The sequence below is a fragment of the Abramis brama genome, assembly GCF_963993115.1.
Source record: "Abramis brama genome assembly, chromosome: 15".
Taxonomy (NCBI): Eukaryota; Metazoa; Chordata; class Actinopteri; order Cypriniformes; family Leuciscidae; genus Abramis; species Abramis brama.
The window spans coordinates 22,775,420-22,793,909 of NC_139977.1; the positions used below are offsets into that span (position 1 = coordinate 22,775,420).

The following is an 18,490-nucleotide window of genomic DNA, read 5'->3' on the forward strand; positions in this document are numbered from 1 at the left end:
CTTTGATGAAAGAGTAGAGAATCATAACATGTCCAAATCTAAAGCTGTGAAAGTAATCTTTTGTGTGGTTGTATCTGTGTTACAGTCTATATTTCCTTCTCTGGTACCACTGCTCTCTCTGTCTCCCTGTAATCTTCAACCAAAGAACAAAAAGAAATGAAAAAACAGTGTGACAAGAAAACAGCAGTAATCAAAAGTTAGCCTGCTAACAACCAATTATTCTAGATCTTTTTCAGTTGAAAATGGACAGAAAGAAATGAACAGAATGGAAAACCTACAATTCTGCCTTGCCACTCACAAAGTGAAGGTCTGCAGTCCAACACCTAGCTTCCTGTCAAAGCATAGGCCACGGATTCTGACAATAGCATAGATACCTTTTTTGATATTTTGCAGACATCAGATACCTTTCTGTGTTGATCTACGACAATGTGTAGGGATCTCATAAAAAAACACTAATACCTTAATAACACTGTTAAATGTAATCTTTAGCAAATCTTAAAATGAATACCTATTTTTCATATTGTACATTATAATGTTGTACTTCATAAATTCTCTCAATTAAATGTAGAATATTGGTAATTTATTGGAAATAATATCAGCCATAACAAAAATAATTATCAGCTTATCTTATCTGTCAGAATTATAATATCTGTCCATCGATATTAAAAATTCAAAGCTTAACAGATCTTTAAAAAACAAACCAACAGCAACGGCAACAAAAATCAAACGACACTAGTTTCCTCTGAGCTTGTGAAGCAATGCGGTTGACCTACAGGACTTGAGTATGCAGTTGAGAGAGTTAGTGAAGAGCACTGTGGGACACAGGTGCTTACACGGTTCTTTGTGCCAACTTTCACTAACACAGCATAGCAGTCAGTGGTTATTATTGCTACCTTGCAGGGGCAAACCTACGGGTGAGAAATGAACAGTAATGGAGGAGGGTGGGACATAGTTTAGCACCCACAGCATGAGGTCTCGCACCACCTGGCATGGCATCTTCAAGATTCAATAAGTCAAAAAGAAAGAGAAGACATTTATCATCCATATCAAATTACCCAGTGCTATGAAGAGAAAAGCTTGAGAGAAATTCCCCCGAACAGAGCACAATAGTAACCTATCTGATGTAGCACTGTGAATTATACAATCAAATCAAAAATAATGCTGCAATATAAAACTAGTATAAAATATCATACTGTATATAGTTTAAGTATATTGCAAATATGTATACATGTTCATATACAAGCCAATAAAGTGCAACAGTCAGATTGCAGAAGTAAAAATCACATTCAAACACAGGCGATCCACACTACAATCCAGAAGAAGGCGTGTGATCGGTAATGCAATGCTGTTTGCTAACCGCCACAAAAAAAAAAAAAAAAAAAAGAGCAGAAGAGGAGACTATCTATGCACCAACCCAAGGAATGGCGAGTAGTGTGCACACGCTGAATGCATCTTTCTGCACTCACGGACAAAGGAGTACACTTTGAAAGGCTCGCGCACTCAACTGTGAGCGAAACAGAGCAGAACGTGGAAAATGAAGTAGGCTATACCCAGGCCTTAACACTACTGATAATGTGGACAAACTGATCTATTTGAAGAATTCTTTTTAAACAGAATAAATCTTGGATAGCTTTTAAGGGGTGCATAATGACCTTACAGTATTTCAGTATTTTCATGAAAAGAGCCTTCAGTTTATCGAGTCTTTTGTTTGACATCAGCCACAGCCATAAAAATATGGCCTATGGGACACTATGTTTGCAGTTTAAATTCAATGCACGATACAGCACAATATGAAAGGGTTTTTATTTTTTATAATGAAGTTATCAGTTGGCAAATATTACCTGGCTGTACGTGGGCTGCAATTTGCACTACTGTCTGTTCAAAATTAATGGAAAAGAAACCTAGCATTGTGGATTTGTTGCTTTTTCCTGTTGTCTTTTGGTTTAATTTTTAAATATTTTTTGCTTCACAACAAAGTTTATAATGATGAAAAAAAAAGACATGGAGAAATTCATGGTAAACCCCACACTGACAATGTCAGATTACCAGGCACTATGACTCCTGCAAAAAGGAGCCCAGGCTTCTGTCTTCTTCCTATATTAAACATGCAAAGGAGTAATAGATGTACATGTAATGCATTAGTTCCAATTTACATATCACAAGTCTTTGATAGGGAATATGAGAGCACATTAGATCCACTTGTGGTCGACTTTTATGGCTTTTAGTAGCCTGAAACCCAGAGTGGCACAGCAGGCTTTATGCAGCAGAGTTCCTGATTAGTTCGACTGCAAGAGGGAAAGAGAGAGTGAGCAGAAGACAGTGCCTTTTAATGGGCACCAGAGGATGTACATGTGGATTATTTTAACTTCTAGGGTTGCTATGCTAGTGTTTCACCAAAGAGAACGTTAAAAGCAAACTCCTAAATGGTCAGATTCATCGGTATGTATTTGTTATTTTATGTATTTGTTATACATACGTGGTTGGATTAACAGAATTAGATGATGCACCATATGAGAAACATGTCAGACACTTTATGACCTTGAAACTGCTCAGCCTATCACAGCTTGAATCATGATGAATCTTTTGTTGATTTAGTACCAACATCGGATAAGTCTAAAGTGCATTTTCTCCTGACCTCTGAGACTTTAATACATAGCATCCCGAGCTCTGAAATCCCTCTGTGGTGGGGTCATTGCCAGGCTATTCGCTGCCCAAGTCATTTTTGAAAGATTAACATGGATCGCAGTGATCCTGTTTATACCTTCGTTGGGCTTTAGGGCAGAGAGGTCAGCTTGAGCACAACTTATTACCCACATATACCTAAGGCTTTAGAATCTCATACTTTGGAATTTATGGAGAAGGACAAATACGCTACATGCACTTTCAAGGTTTATCTATTCATGCTCATGAACTCAAAAAAATGTACCTGTCTGTCAGAGGAATTCCTTTAGGTTTGCAGCGAACTAAAGGGCAAGAGAAAAGGAGCAGGACAGAATGAGAAAGAAAAATAATGAGAGTGCTCTGCAAGCTGCTCACGGCTGGAGCTGAATGTGGAAGTACTTCCTGGAGGGAAGCTGCTCTTCCTGGATGACTCCTCTTTACTGCCATGGCACACCGGAGACACCCAAAGTGCTTTACGTAGACCAGCCAGCACATTAAAAACTCCCTCACTTTCCCTTTTCTCTCACTCTTTGCACCACATCTGACTACGTTTTGGACTCCGCGGCGAGACAATGTGCAGAGAATGTTGAAACAGAAACCCGGCAGAGGCCATTGTGCGGTTCTGCCACAGAGTTACACTCTCAAAGGGAAGACAAAAGAGCTGCAATTATTTCCACAATGTAGATTTTATTGTGCAGGGCGCTTTCAGTCTCTGCATGTAATGCGTTCAGCAGTTCATCACTTTCCTTCCTGCAGAATTAAACGCTGCTGCCTGTCATCACCTCCTGTCAGAGAACAAGATCACCAGAATAACAAAGAGCTGATTCTGGAAAAACAGTCTCGGCAGATTTATGAAATATTGCTCCCATTTTGCTTTTGTGCTGGAAACACAGCGGAGCTTATTACATGTGTGTAGCTCAGGTGCTGACTAAAATTGGATGTTGTACTTATTGTTGACATAATAGCTGACAGTAGAAAACAGATGTAGTCGGGGTAGTTCTGCCTTTACTGGAGAGAAAAAGACATTGCAAGTTTGCAAGTGTGACTTGCAACAGTTCCTGATTGTGTTCCTCTCTCTTGACAAATCCTCAATTAACAAATATAGCAAATGAAAAATAAAAAGCAATAATAATCAAACATATATCATTTATGTGTATATATATATATATATATATATATATATATATATATATATATATATATATATAAATTAAAAATGAAAAAAATGTGGCTGAAAATACTATTTGTGAAGCGGTTTCATTCCTATACGTGATAACTGCTCTCTCTGGATTAGAAGCAGAGGCAACGCAGATTTTAATGTTTCGCTGTGATCGTACTTGTCAAAGATTTAATAGACACAGGCGAATCGTTGTCATTTCATTTAAGAATAAGGCCGTGTGGATGTTTGAATCGAGATCGCAATCTTTTAACGATTAATCGTGCAGGTCTACTGTTAATGGGATATCCTGAGATACATCTTTGGTAAACTTTAGCTAAACTCATGATGGGAATGTGAATTGTTACGAGAGAGAACAAAAGAATACCACAGTCGATTAGTATGGCTGTCAGTAGACGAATGACGGCTGACAACCACCTGTTTCAGCAGGTACCACAACGAGGTAAGAGCTAATGAGGCATTTTGAGGGAGAGAGAGGCAAGGGTCCAAAGTGAAGCAGGTACTTCCCTTCAATTATTCATAGCAGGAGAATTATCATCAAGAGTGAGGCGTTTTGAATGAATAATTGATTGTGTTGGCAGCTTTATGTTAAAACATGCAGCCTTGCTCCTGATGGACAGGAGTCGCTGGGGAAAGGCATGTGACAGGGATACAGAGGCACATGTCACTTGTGTGAGGAGGAGAGCTCCTTGCATTCACTTTAATGATCTAAGTTGGGCGGAATGGCTTCCCACAACAGTGGCAAACAGCCTATAAAATGTATTGTCTCAATATCATTTAATTCACAACAGGATGCCTTTGGAGATGGAAGAGAAACTTTCAGAACCAGATTGATTTCCGAAAAAGCAATTTGCTACTGAAAGTACTTAGGGCTAATCCCAAACTAAGCTGAAGCAGTTTGTCTAAAGAGAAAATGTTCACTGTTTAAACATATCAAATGGATGCAAAGGAATCATGTTCTTAGCTAGCAACATAAACAACCTCCTATACTTTTCTAAACATTTAACATCAGAAGACATGCACTTTAGCAGATGTTTCTTTTTTTCAATATGTATCAAACTTCTTTAGGTCAAGGGGGCACTGACCTCACCACTGATGAAAAATAAAAACAGGCCAGCCAAACAAAACCTCAGCCAACTCTCAAATGTGTCAGTGCAGCCTCAACTTGGCTCCATGGCAAACTGCAATTCAAACCACCGCAATAACCTTTACAGAGAGTCTATTCTTTAATGTCACCATTGTTCCTTAGCAACTTTGCTTTGTAACGCCCTATTTGAGCAGCGCTCTGCTGCAGTACAGAGTGCCTGGCAACCAGCTATATTTGAGACAAGATTTAGAGAGGAGAGGAGAGGAGAGGAGAGGAGAGGAGAGGAGAGGAGAGGAGAGGAGAGGAGAGGAGAGGAGAGGAGAGGAGAGGAGAGGAGAGGAGAGGAGAGGAGAGGAGATGATACTTGAGCATTCAAAAGAAAAGTATTTGTTTGGTAGATTGTTTAAGCACAATACTGAGAAACAAAAGAGGAAACCTGCAGTAAGAATAGACAGAAAAAGGGAGGGGTAGTCAACAAATAACATTTTTAGCCTTAAATGCTGATATTTTATATAATAAATCATTGTAATCTTTTTGCAGGTCAAATAAATAGCTCTGTGCTTTTTTATATTGTACAAAAATGACAAAATTATTACATACAAATATTCTTTAAATGAATATGATGTTATTCTGTATTTATATATGATATGATGATAAATTCTAGAAATGTTAACAAAAACCAGATTTTTCTTTACAGACCACAAAAATTTATTTGAAATATTTAACTAAAAAAAAAAAAAAAAAACATCACTGAATCTGTAAAAAAAAAAAAAAAAGTCTCGCCCTTTGTTCTTATTTAATCTTATGGAAAAAATATTTACCTCCCAGAGGTCTCCAAAGGGCCCCAGTGGTGTCAATCAAGAAGCTGTTTTACTGATCCTGCCCCCAGATGAACTGACTGTTAATTTAAAGCACGCCCACATGAGCCCACTGAGAGGTCTTTGAATAAAGACGAGGTATAATTATTACGACACTAAACAAAAGAGAGCAGGTCAATAAGATTTTGTAGAACAGCCATGTCAGAACTGGCCTGCGGTGGGTCAATTGGGTGAGATCTAGCGCCAAATAATCAAAATCGTCTTCAACCTGTCTGATTCACACATTACAAAATCACAAAGCAATTAATAGGCTGTGAACAGGTGGAGTGTCATCACGCTAATTGTCAGAAAGATGTGAACCAAAATTATTGTGGTGTTCATTTAAATGATAACAACTGCATATTCAGATCCAATTAGGGAGGGAAAGACAGAAGCAGTTCGGTTTGAATGCCATATTAAAAGCAAAGCCCAGAGAGCACTGCGTTTATGAGTAATGATGAATATGGAACGTTAAGGAGAATCTGGGTCCATCTGTGATTGTCGTACGGATGCGTCCCATGGGCTGATGGGATAAAGGAGGGCATGAAACATCAGAGTGCTGACAGCAGCGCTGTGGCGAGTTTAGTAAGAGATGTGGGAGTGAACCATCTGTTTAAAAGGCCTAAAAGCAGTGAGATGGAGAAAGGGAAGAGAGGCAATTACCTAAAGCATCAGGAGGGACAGGTGTCTCCTTAGCTGCTCCACCCAGGTAAATTTAACGACGTGCTGATGAATAGAGAGCATGCAGATACGAAATATTCACACTTAACAGACAGATTTGTGCTCCCTTCATAAACAAATCAGGAAACGAGTAATTCAATGCACTGTTAGGATTAGGAGGGATCAAGCATTAGAATGACAACACTAGACAACACCACACATCGTCATTAGTGGTTGACCGATATATCAGCAGACGTTTGGCAATTTTTAATTATCCGCAACAGCCAATACATTTTTTTACTTGACCGATGTGTCGGAAGCGGGACTTTTATTTTGATGGTGCTGAGAACGGCTGAGCACACAGCACTCCCATTCTCCATCTACGGACTCGTTGTAACAGTCTTATCTAATATGTTATTAGACAGAACTGTTAAACAAAGAAAGTAAATGATATACGAAAAAGTATTATGGCGTTAGCTTTTATATTATCAGTAATAAAAATGCAAACACAATAATCTAATAATAATAAACTCTCTCACTGTAATGCTTCTAATAAAATCTTTAAACATTTCATTTCTCAAACCTTGCAGACTTTGTCGAATCCAGCTGTGAGATCTTCTGAAGTGTGCATTTGTAGCTTGCAAAAACACGTGTGTCTGTGTCTGGGTCTGTGCAAATTAAATGCGGACAGGAGCAGATTTAAGTTTCACTGGAGATGCACAATCGACAAACTTTAAACCCTTGATTTCAAACTTTATCCAGCTGGCCACTGTCATATTAATGTCATTTTTACTATGTGCTGTATGTAAAATTAGTGCTTCCTTGTCTTTATTTGAAAAAAATAATTTGATGCCCTGTTGGTTACAGTGTTTACTTCCTTTTATTATTATTATTATTATTATTTTTTACAATTTCTTTATTTGTGAACATACTGTAATTGCATTCCAAAATTAAGAAGTTGACATAAGGGGCAGTTCACATATCGCGTCTTTTGCACGCTTATAATAGAGCCAGTCATATGACAAGAACCAACCAATCAGCTTCACCCTCTCCATAACAACATTGAAAGCTCAGTCAGCATGAAGGATGTGGTGCACCCAAACACTATGTTTTTTTTTTTCTCTCTCTTCTCTGTAAATAAATCTTGTAGCAGTGCTACAGTAAGCGTTTAAGTTTTCGGTGGTGGAAATCCATTACTGAAACTTCCTCGCCGTTGTTCATGGTTGCATAGCAACGATAGACGCCAAGGGAGCGCAAGCGCTTTGGAAAGAAGGAGACAGTGGCGCAGCCGCACCTTTCACTCGTTTTTAGACGCGATATGTGAACTAAGTCTGTTTATTTTACAGATTTATTTTTTAATTCATTTTTAAATTATTTATTTCTAATTTAAGACATCAGAAATCAAAAAAATAAAATCTATATCGATCGACAACAAATCGCCATCCCTAAAAAGGCGTCAACCATCCCACCAACTGCAAGGACACAAAGGACTGAGACTCTCCACTCCAATTAAAGACACCCTGAGCTTGACAGGCCAGGGAGATATATTACTGCCCGAGGTGAAAGTTCAACAATGTATGTGCTATTGAAAGATTAAAAATGCTTTCTATCCTTCAGCTCTAAAGCTTGAGAAGCTTTCGTTTCTATTCATTTAAAAGGTGGACGATTTGCATGTATGGCGCAGTGACATCAAGCTGCCTACTTCAATATATTATAATGCGCTGCTTGCCCTTAATGGAGAATCAATGATGGGACAAGCCCGTCACCTTCGAGTCGAAGCAAACGCAATTCACACATTGACATGTGGAGGGTGTATGTGATTGATTCCGACTGCTCGAGGGTTTTAATATTGTTTTCCGTGCACTCATTGACTCTCACTCACCGTCTTCCACATTATCCATTAAAGCTCACAGTCTGGCAAAGGCTTAATCTCGCTGTCTAGGCCCCTCCCTTTGAGACTTAAAACCTCTCTCTCTGTCTTGCCGCTCCTTTCTTTTCTGACTGCACACACTGGAAATGTCCAGACACGCTTGCTGAGCGGTAGTTAACCAGAACCAAACGTTTCAATGGTCGAACAAGTGCTTTGCACCTGTAAATACTTCATGAAGTCCAAACAATTCATGCAACTCAAATGATCAATATTAAGAGGTTTGTCTTCTCTTTACTTTTAGTAATTAGCACTTTTTCACACTAATATTCTATACTAATATTTCACTATTAAAACCATACTTATAATGAAGAAGAACCCATCTCCAATGCAAACGGTAGACATCAAGCTGACTTAGCATGAAGAAACAGAATTAACAATGAGCTTCTATCATGGAGGTTAGTGAATTGACTAAACTGCCATAGTGATATAAGGATCAGGGTTCAGTTGTTCTTAAGGACATCACATTTTCTCCAATACTTGGATGACCGTCAGAGCAAAGTCAGCATAAGGGCACTTATGCACTAGAGAAAGCTCTGACAAAGCTATCGACAGTAAGAAATCCGTAAGATGCCTTTTAAGGATGTGTAAATAGCTGGGACACTATGAAATCGAGCAGGAATACAGCAAAAACCATAATGGGGGATGCCTGTCTGCAATTTTCATTGATTCACATGCCTACTTCAAAGGGTTTTTTTTAAACTGAGGTCCAGGGATTCCCAACAGGCTAAATAGCTGGGCTAGATGGTACTGTGAATAGTTACCAGATCCTTCCAACACAACTTACCACTAAATCAATAAAATCATCAGTCACATCAAACAAGTACTGTTGAAATCCTTGGAAAAATGCATATACACACACACACACACACACACACACACACACACACAAACACCATATGGATAGCACCACTAGGGCTGGGTACCGAGTTCGATACTTTTTAGGTACCGACCGAATTGCCTCGATAGTATCGAGTATCGAAAAATGACTTGTTTTTCGGTACCAGATTTCGATACCTAAGGGGTTAACTCGTCAACGTCAGTGCTCAAACAAATACATATGAAATTCACAACGACACGCCTAAAATCGCTCACGCACATACACGCAAACTGTACACACACGAGATGTGCGGAACTCTCTGCGCACATACTCATATGAGACGCGCGCACGCACACAAACTGTCCACGCACATTCTCATATGAGACGCGAGCACACACACACAAACTCGCGCATACACTCAATGAGACGCGAGCACACACACTCACAATACCTTAAAGATGTGGAAAAGTCGATCAAAAAAAGGTCCCGTATTATCATTATGCCCCTTTTCACAAGATGTAAAATAAGTCTCTGATGTCCCCAGAGTGTGTATGTGAAGTTTCAGCTCAAAATACCCAACAGATCATTTTTACAGCATGTTTAAATTGTCATTTTTTGGGGCTCAGAAAAACGTGATGTTTTAGTGTGTGCCCTTTAAATGCAAATAAGCAGCTGCTGGACGACCCAGGGGGCGGAGCTTCATGAGCTCGCGCTCAGTCTCTCAGGACAATTTCATCTCACGGAATGATGATAATATCAGAAACTCGCAGTAACGGTGTTCATTTTGAGTCGGACAATAATGCCTACAGAGTCAGAGTGCTGTATAGAGATGAAACAGGTATAGTTTAGTAGTTTAATTACGGTTATTATAACGTATTTGTCATCTGCTTGTATGTATCCATTATTTATTAATAGCCTACAAGTCTGCTGTTTCTGACCAGGTCCGAATGATGATCAAACATATACTGATGAGTTTAATAAAGTTTATTGTACATCACACAAAAGATGAAGCGTCAGTTTTACTTCAGAAAATCACCGTAAGAGCTGAGTAAACACAGTAAGTTATAAGAAGTGTGCAAGTACATAAACGAATTTCGGTAGAGTTGAGGGAGCATTCCTGTGGGCGGAGGTTAGTCAAAAAACTGTTCTACTGACGTCATTAAAGAAGGAAGTAGAGGGATGTAGTCCAAACGGGCCGTTCGATGTAGGCAACTTCTGTTAAATAAAATATCTCGCTTGGCATTGAACTTTGAGCTTTATCATTTTACAGATATTATTTATGCTCTAACAGCAACATTACACACTAACTAAAGTTTGAAACATGGGATCACGAAGAACGGGACCTTTAAAACATGTGTAATGTTACAAAAGATTTCTGTTTCAAATAAATGCTGTTCTTTTGAAATTTTTATTCATCAAAGAATCATGAAAAAATGTATCATAGTTTCCAAAAACTGTTTTCATATTTCTGAAGGATCATGTGACACTGAAGTAATAATTTTGAAAATTCAGCTTTGACATCACAGGAATAAATTATATTTTGAAATATATTCAAATAAGATTTTAAATTGTAATACTATTCCACAATATTACAAGTTTTACTGAATTTTTGATCAAACAAATTCAGCTTTGGTGAGCATGAGCTCTTTATAAAAAAAATATGTTGTTCCTTATGTATATGTATAAGGAATATTTTGTTCCTTTGTGCTTTTTTTGTTTCTTTGTGCACTGGCTAAGGAGCATGAGTCAAACTGAAAAAATAAAACCAAAGTTTTTCTGAGGTAATGTGTTATGTAATCTTGTTAAAATGGATTTCATAAAATTGGTATCGGAAAAAGTATCGTTCAAGAACCGGTATCGAAATCAAGGTATCGGTATCGGTATTGGTATCGGAATTTTTTGAACGATACCCAGCCCTAAGCACCACAGATATGCACTGGCACACACAGGCACACTTGTGACCCCGAGGTGTGTGATCAAATGTGCATGTGAATATTCAAATGCACAGTGGAGGAGATAAGACTAGGGGGAAGAAATACACACAGGGCCGATTAAGCATTGCACACACTTTTATATTATCCCCGGCATTAATGGATTGTGTGTGAGAGAGTTGTAAGAAGTGGAACAAAGCCCCACTTTTGGGTTAATCTCTCATAAAAGTGCACACATTAATGTCATTCAGCTGCGGAGACGTGATGGTGTAAAATGATTAATAGTCCCAGACAGCCTGCATGCTCAGCAAAACCACTGCTTCTCACCTTCCCAAAGTCCCTCACGTCAAACAGATCGAAGGGATCAAACAGCTCGCTGTTCCTCAGGCCGAACTTATCATGGCACACTTTCAGGAATGTCCGGATGTTCTTCAGACACAGAAACTGGAAAAGAGGGAGATAAATAAAGAACGTCAGATTGTTTTATTAAGATTAAGATTTCAACCTGACTGTAAAAAAAGGAATAAACACAAATGGGAATTTATTTATGCAAACTGCAAACCAATGGAAATATTTCCATATTTAACAGCATTAAAACACTGTCACTTCACAGGCATGGAGAACTGTGACAACATCTCATTTCTGCAGCGTGTGGAGCATATTTAATTTCCTGGAGCCTATTGACAGTCAGCTCATTTCCTTCTTCCTGTACCAGTGATTAAGCAAACAGTTATCGCACACTGTGATTTGGATCCCAAGACCCAGGCTTGGTTCAGATAAGCCAACGAGTCTCTGACGGATTGCCACTGGCATGATCTACCCCGGTCACTGTTCACTTACCAGCCTACGAACCTACCATTCCTTCTGTCCTTAGGGTCTCTAAAGCAGACTGGATCCTTCTCTCATTGCACAATCATTACCATTAGTAACACTGATGCTAGTATGACACAGTGCTGGCTTCTGCTCCTTATTTGTTTCAGAGAATTCATGCATAAACGTTCCTTGTAATGAGAATTTGTCTAATATAATTGACTTGAGCAGAGTGAAACCAATACAACCACACAAACAGGGACAAAACAATAACAACTTTGTCATTGTTTATTTCTACCCACCAAATGTCAATGAATCATGTTTAATTCATGCAGATATAATTCAATTATGTGCATGGGTTCGCATTTCTATGGAGACAGCGGTGGAAATAAACTCCACAAATACTGGTAGCTGTGTTTGCAACACACTTAAGGGGAATAGTGCGTTGCGTTCCATACTAGTAATGATTCAGGAATGAAGGGGGCTGTAAACCAGAGATATTACAAGCTATTATTCAGCAGGAATCACAACCCCTATTGTGAACGCACCACTAGCAGCTCTGTTTCTTGTGTAATGTGGGACAATGGAGGCCTATTTGTCACATTAAAGCCAGTACAATGGAGATAACCATCCTTAGAACACAAGCCAGATGAAATTCTTGCAGTCATGATGCCACTTTTAAAACAAGCCCTTAATGAGAGCTTTAAGTCAATAAGTATCCATTCTCATTTAGGCCTAGTCCACACGGACACGGGTATTTTTATAACCGGAGTTTTTCCTCCCGTCCACACATGCTCGGTTTAAAAGAAATCTCCGCCTACATGAAAATGCAAAAACACGCTATCACGCGCTGTCAAGAGCATGTCACACCTGCAGGCGGCAATATAACCCTAATCGTAAGGCCACGTTGGCCAATCAGAAGCCTGAATCAGAAGCAAAAATCCCGGTTTTACTGTCTACACGACAACACTGCAACCGGCGTTTCTGAAAATCCTCACCCTGGCAGGGGTTTTCAAAAATGTTCAGTTTCAGTGACCCGATACTGCGTTTCCGTGTGGACGAACGGCCAAACCGCGTAAAAAAAAGTCACGGTTATAAAAATACCCGTGTCCGTGTGGACAAGGCCTTAATTTAATTCTAATTTAACACAATCTTGCCGGTTAACAGTTAATGAGCGTTAGTTGTTGGTAGGGATGGGCGATATGACCAAAATCTTATATCACCATACAAGTAATATTATTTCAAGATATTTCAAGATTATATATATATATATAAGGATAGTTATTTTTGCTTTAAATAAAAGACAAGTAAACAGTGATAAAGAAAGAACAAATAAACTAATTACAAGCATATAGAAAAACAAACTACAATAGAAAAAAGACACAAATGAAATAGGCCTACCTGAAAAAATTCAAGCACTAGATAGGACTAAGTAATACTACATCAATTGTATAAAGTAATCAAAATGTATTAAAAAACACTGCATTGTCTTCACTGTGTAAATTAAATAGTCTTATTAAAGTTACAAAAGTGATTCAGTCAAAAGCAGTGAGAGATTTTCTCTTTTTTGTTGTTTGGTTAAAGAAACACGCCGTTTACCTCCAGTCTTTGTGCTAAGCTAGGCTAGCGGTGGGTGCGTCAGACAGAGTTACAGCACGCACGGAGATGAAAAAGGTATGTATGGACTTATCTAACTCTGGGGGATATGGTGAATAAGCTAAAGTCCCAAAAAGTCGGCATGTTCCTTTAACATTAATAACAACAGCAGGTACATTTGGATGCTGTCACTTTAAGGTCGACTTCATTGATCCAATATACTTGTGCGTTTTCTGTTTACGTTCACTTAAGACAAATGACTCTGTTGACTTGCAAAGGCATGGTCACTTTGACACATAAGTATGTGTATTTAACCCCACATACTTAGTTCTGCAAAAAGCACTCAGTTCAGTTCTCGGCTTCATGTGTGCCAACTCTCAGAAAGCACGTGCATATAGTGAAATGAGTTATCGCTGCATACTGCACTTAAATGGTTTAAAATCGCTTGTATTTAAACCGCAATACTGCATAGCACAGCAACGTCATGTGAGCGTAACCGTGATAGACGATAAATCTCTACCGGTTGACAAATTTCTACCTGTTAATCGTGTCTACCGGTATATCGCCCACCCTTAGTTGTCTGTCAGCAATTAATATGAAATGAACATCCCTAAATTATATGTGTAGGAATGTGTGTTTTATTTAGCAGTTCAATTAACTAAAATGTAATTTTTGTGGATTAAAATTAGATATAATTTGTCCAAAAATGAATGAATATGAGACGACAAAATGTTTACTACATTCAATTAATATTTCCAGCAAAACAAAAACCATGACTTAAAAATAAATAAATAAATAAATAAATAAATAAATAAATAAATAAAAATAAAAATAATAATAAAAAAAATCACCCGGCCTCGGCAAGCACCATTAAAATATCATATTCCCCCAAAAAATGGGCAATTTATAGTTCTCAATTTGTATTCTCAGATTATACTGAATATGTCCCCTGGAAGGACTCGATACTAGACATTCTGGTAGGCAGTAACCTGCTTTTGGGGCAGATAGTGTTCTCTTAAAATAGATGCTTCAGTAACTTCTCTCTCTCCACCGTTTTTGAGACCAGAAGTTCAGTTTGTTCTGAACCCACTAAGCATTAAAAACACACTCTGGCCTTTAAAGTACTATAGTATGCATTTTCCCCACCCTGTTTAGCTACATTCAGCTCAAATGAATAGGTCTCTCTTTCTTCACGCTAATCACACCTCCCTTTAGTCTCCTGACTGCTTACTGGGAGCCCAAAGGTATCGCTTTTGGTTGTGCTGTGTCATAGCGGGGGTTTGAGCAAATCTGTTGCTCTGAGTGCGCGCCTCAACCCCAGGCTATGTTTATGTGGCTGTTACTCTCTTTGCATTAAGATTCTAGTGATGACTACATGGAAGGATCAGAGCACCACCTGTCTCATTCAGCACAAGCACTCAAAAATGTGCCTTTTTCAATGAAAACCAAATAAGAGAAGGAAAGACTGCTATGAAGAGTGGAAGACATGAATAAACACCCACGGGAAGAAACCAGGTTACAAAGAGCTGTCATTCCTGAACACTCATCCCTCAGGAACGGATACACACACAGGGAATAATGAATTATCCTTTCCGCCAGAGGTGCACCGCCCTCCTAGGATATGTCTTAGCGAAACAGCGAAAGCATCCACTAATAAACTAGATCAACAAAAAAATAAACCTTCAATGAAAAAGAAGGAAAGGATGAGAAGAAAATTTATCAAAATAGATAAAAGAAAAACCAAGAGAAATGAAGTCTTAGGGGAAGATTGTTACGGAGCCTGGAGGAAGTCACCTGTAGGAGAAAATAAAACAAGACTTGTAAATCCGACGCCACAGTTTTGCAATTTGTCTCCTCAGTTTATAAACCATACTCACAGATTCTTAAATTGTTCCCTCAGTTTAACAAATCGCTCCCACAAATTAATAATCTGTACCCATGGATTTCTAATCCGTTCGCTCAGATTTGTAAACCGGACCTTCAATCCGTACCCACAAATTCATAATCCGTGCCCACATTTTTTTAAAACTACTCACAGATTTGTGGCCCGTCCTTCATTTTAGATATATAGTCTACCAACACTTAAATTCTAGGCTACAATTTGGGGACAGGGTGAAATAGACAACGATTTATTAAGAATTATGTGCGTCATAATCTTGTCCATCTATTTATTTGTGATATTCTAATAATCTCAATTTTTATAGACAGGGGTTGTTGTACTTTAGAGATGCACCGATACTAAATTTCTCCTCTGATACCGATAGCCGATTATTCAAAATGATATCTGCCGATGCCGATAGTTTGATTTTTCTTAAGGAATAAAAAAAAACTCCCCCAAATAATGCTGCAAACTATTCAGGGAACCCTTTCATTTGGTACACTTTAATATTAGAGGTTACAATTAACAACAGAGGTATTATATTCAAGTGCGATTTATTTTCAGATATAATAATTACACTCAAATAAAAACTATTTGTATACAACTCAGTTGCACATAAGCACTTGTCTTCTTGGCAAATTTATTCAAACATACATATATACTTAACAGTAAATATTGAATAAGATCCTCTCTAGTGTTTTTTATAGCCAACAAACAGACTGAACACTTGGATAACTTTCCTGAGGTAAATGCAACATTAAGTGACATTGTTCACAAGCTTTTTTTTTGACATTTTTCTGTGGATGAAACACAGATTTAGTGATTACATGAGACAATACGGATTTCGGTAAGTCGTACTCTATCTTTCAACATACCTTCTGGTAATCATGCATGTTTTTTTGAGATATAATTTGCATTAAACTGGAAGAAAAGACTCCAGCACCGTGCTGCAGCTTGAACTGAGGTGCTACAGCGATCCGTCACGTCACATTTACGAGCGTCAAAACGCCATTTATTGTTGGAATTTGGTGATAAAATGGATATTTTTTTAAAGCTGAGACTTAGTTTCTTATCAGAAGTAACAAAACACAAAGCTCTTTGCGATTATTGGATGAGAGGCGTGCTACAAATAATGTTTGATGTAGGGAAAAACCACAGATCTGGCAATCCTGGCTTGAACTACAGGTGATTCATAGGGTCAAATAGAGCCCGTTTAAATGTTGCTATTTTTTTAACTGTTAATGTGTTATTGTCGCATTAACTTGCCCTAAATTCAATACAAGAGACTGATTTCACACAGTACAGATTGCAGTCCGACACGTTTTCCCTTTTGATTGACAGGATGGCCGATAGGGAAAATAACAGCTTTTATCGCCTGATACCAATTATTGGCCGACATCGGTGCATCTCTACTTTCAATACAAAATACATTTTACCCTAGCACTTTTACTTTAAGTGCTACGGTAAAACATCAGTATAAAATATAGGCTACATCAAGCATTTCCATGATAACCCTGGTGAAAAAAAATATATATATACAGTGCAATGCATAAGTGAATACACCCATGCTAAAGTTGACTAAAAAGAGGAATAAAAAATCATATTTTGGAAATTGAACTTAATGCCTTAATTTAAAAAATTAGGAAAAATCCAACCTTTTAGGACACCAATTTTCTTTGTGAATGAATAATGTATCGTAAATAAATAAATGTTCTTCCTTAAAATACATGGTGCATAAGTGAGTACACCCCTATGTTAAATTCCCATAGAGGCAGGCAGATTTTTATTTTTAAGTATTTTTTTAAATTTTTTTTTAGGATATATGCATCCTGATAAAGTTCCCTTGGCCTTTGGAATTAAAATAGCCCCACATCATCACATAGCCTTCACCATACCTAGAGATTGGCATGGGGTACTTTCCATAAGATCATCTCTCAATGCAAATCAAACTAGCTTTTAGGCTAACTGAAATAAAATCATGCCAATCTCTAGGTATGGTGAAGGCTATGTGATGATGTGGGGCTATTTTAATTCCAAAGGCCAAGGGAACTTTATCAGGATGCATAGTATTCTAAAAAATTTTAAAAAAAAATACTTAAAAATAAAAATCTGCCTGCCTCTATGGGAATTTAACATAGGGGTGTACTCACTTATGCACCATGTATTTTAAGGAAGAACATTTATTTATTTACGATACATTATTCATTCACAAAGAAAATTGGTGTCCTTAAAGGTTGGATTTTTCCTAATTTTTTAAATTAAGTCATTAAGTACAATTTCCAAAATATGATTTTTTATTCCTCTTTTTAGTCAACTTTAGCATGGGTGTATTCACTTATGCATTGCACTGTATACTAAGTGTACTTGCAGCCAGACTAATTATTAAAATGTGTTAATGATTAGTTAACTGGAAGTGTGCTATTTTGAAACAACTAATGTTGTACTAAGTATATTTTAGTTGTAAGTAAATTGTAATAAAGCATAATTTTAAGTGTATTTAGTGTACTAAATTGGACCAAGTTCAAGTATACTTAATATAATTTAAATATATACCTGTGTAGGGACTAATTACATGCTTGATTAGTGATATTTAAGTGTACTTTATTTGTGTTACAAGTACATTACAAATTCATTTTGGCACAATTTGTTAAACCGAGGGAACAATTGAAGAATCTGTGAGTACGGTTTATAAATTTCCTACAGGTGACTTCCTGGGCTCTGTAGATTGTTGTGTCTGAGAAGCAAACAATCTGTCAAGTAAGCCTTGAAGCAGCGACTCAAAAAGACAGTCAGTCAGGAAGAAGGCAAGCACAGAATCAGACAGCGAGTCAGCGGGAGAAGCACTGAGTCTAGACTGTGACGAGACGTAGTCAGGCAGCCATCAGAGAATCTGCTGTATCTACTGCATGTATCAAAGATGTAAGCAAACAACAAATCATATAAATGGCCAGACGGCTTTCAACCGATTGAACTGAGTCCTAGCTAGGATGATATGGGCGTAGAATCCAGATATGAGGGCACCGTTTAGAAAAAAACCTTCAAAAAGAACCTGGCAAAGGGTCAATACCGGGCCAAGTGAGGATGC

The 18,490-nt window shown here is 37.9% G+C and overlaps 1 protein-coding gene across 6 annotated transcripts in view; it reads right to left on the minus strand.

Moving 5' to 3' along the window:
* The window catches only part of vav2 (vav 2 guanine nucleotide exchange factor), a 191,369-nt gene that overhangs the window by 113,667 nt on the left and 59,212 nt on the right, over positions 1-18,490 (minus strand). For all 6 annotated transcript variants that reach the window (XM_084136322.1, XM_084136321.1, XM_084136319.1 and 3 more), the window contains exon 2: positions 11,448-11,564. In XM_084136322.1, coding sequence (XP_083992448.1) covers positions 11,448-11,564 — 117 coding nt within the window. The remainder of the gene's footprint in view (positions 1-11,447; positions 11,565-18,490) is intronic.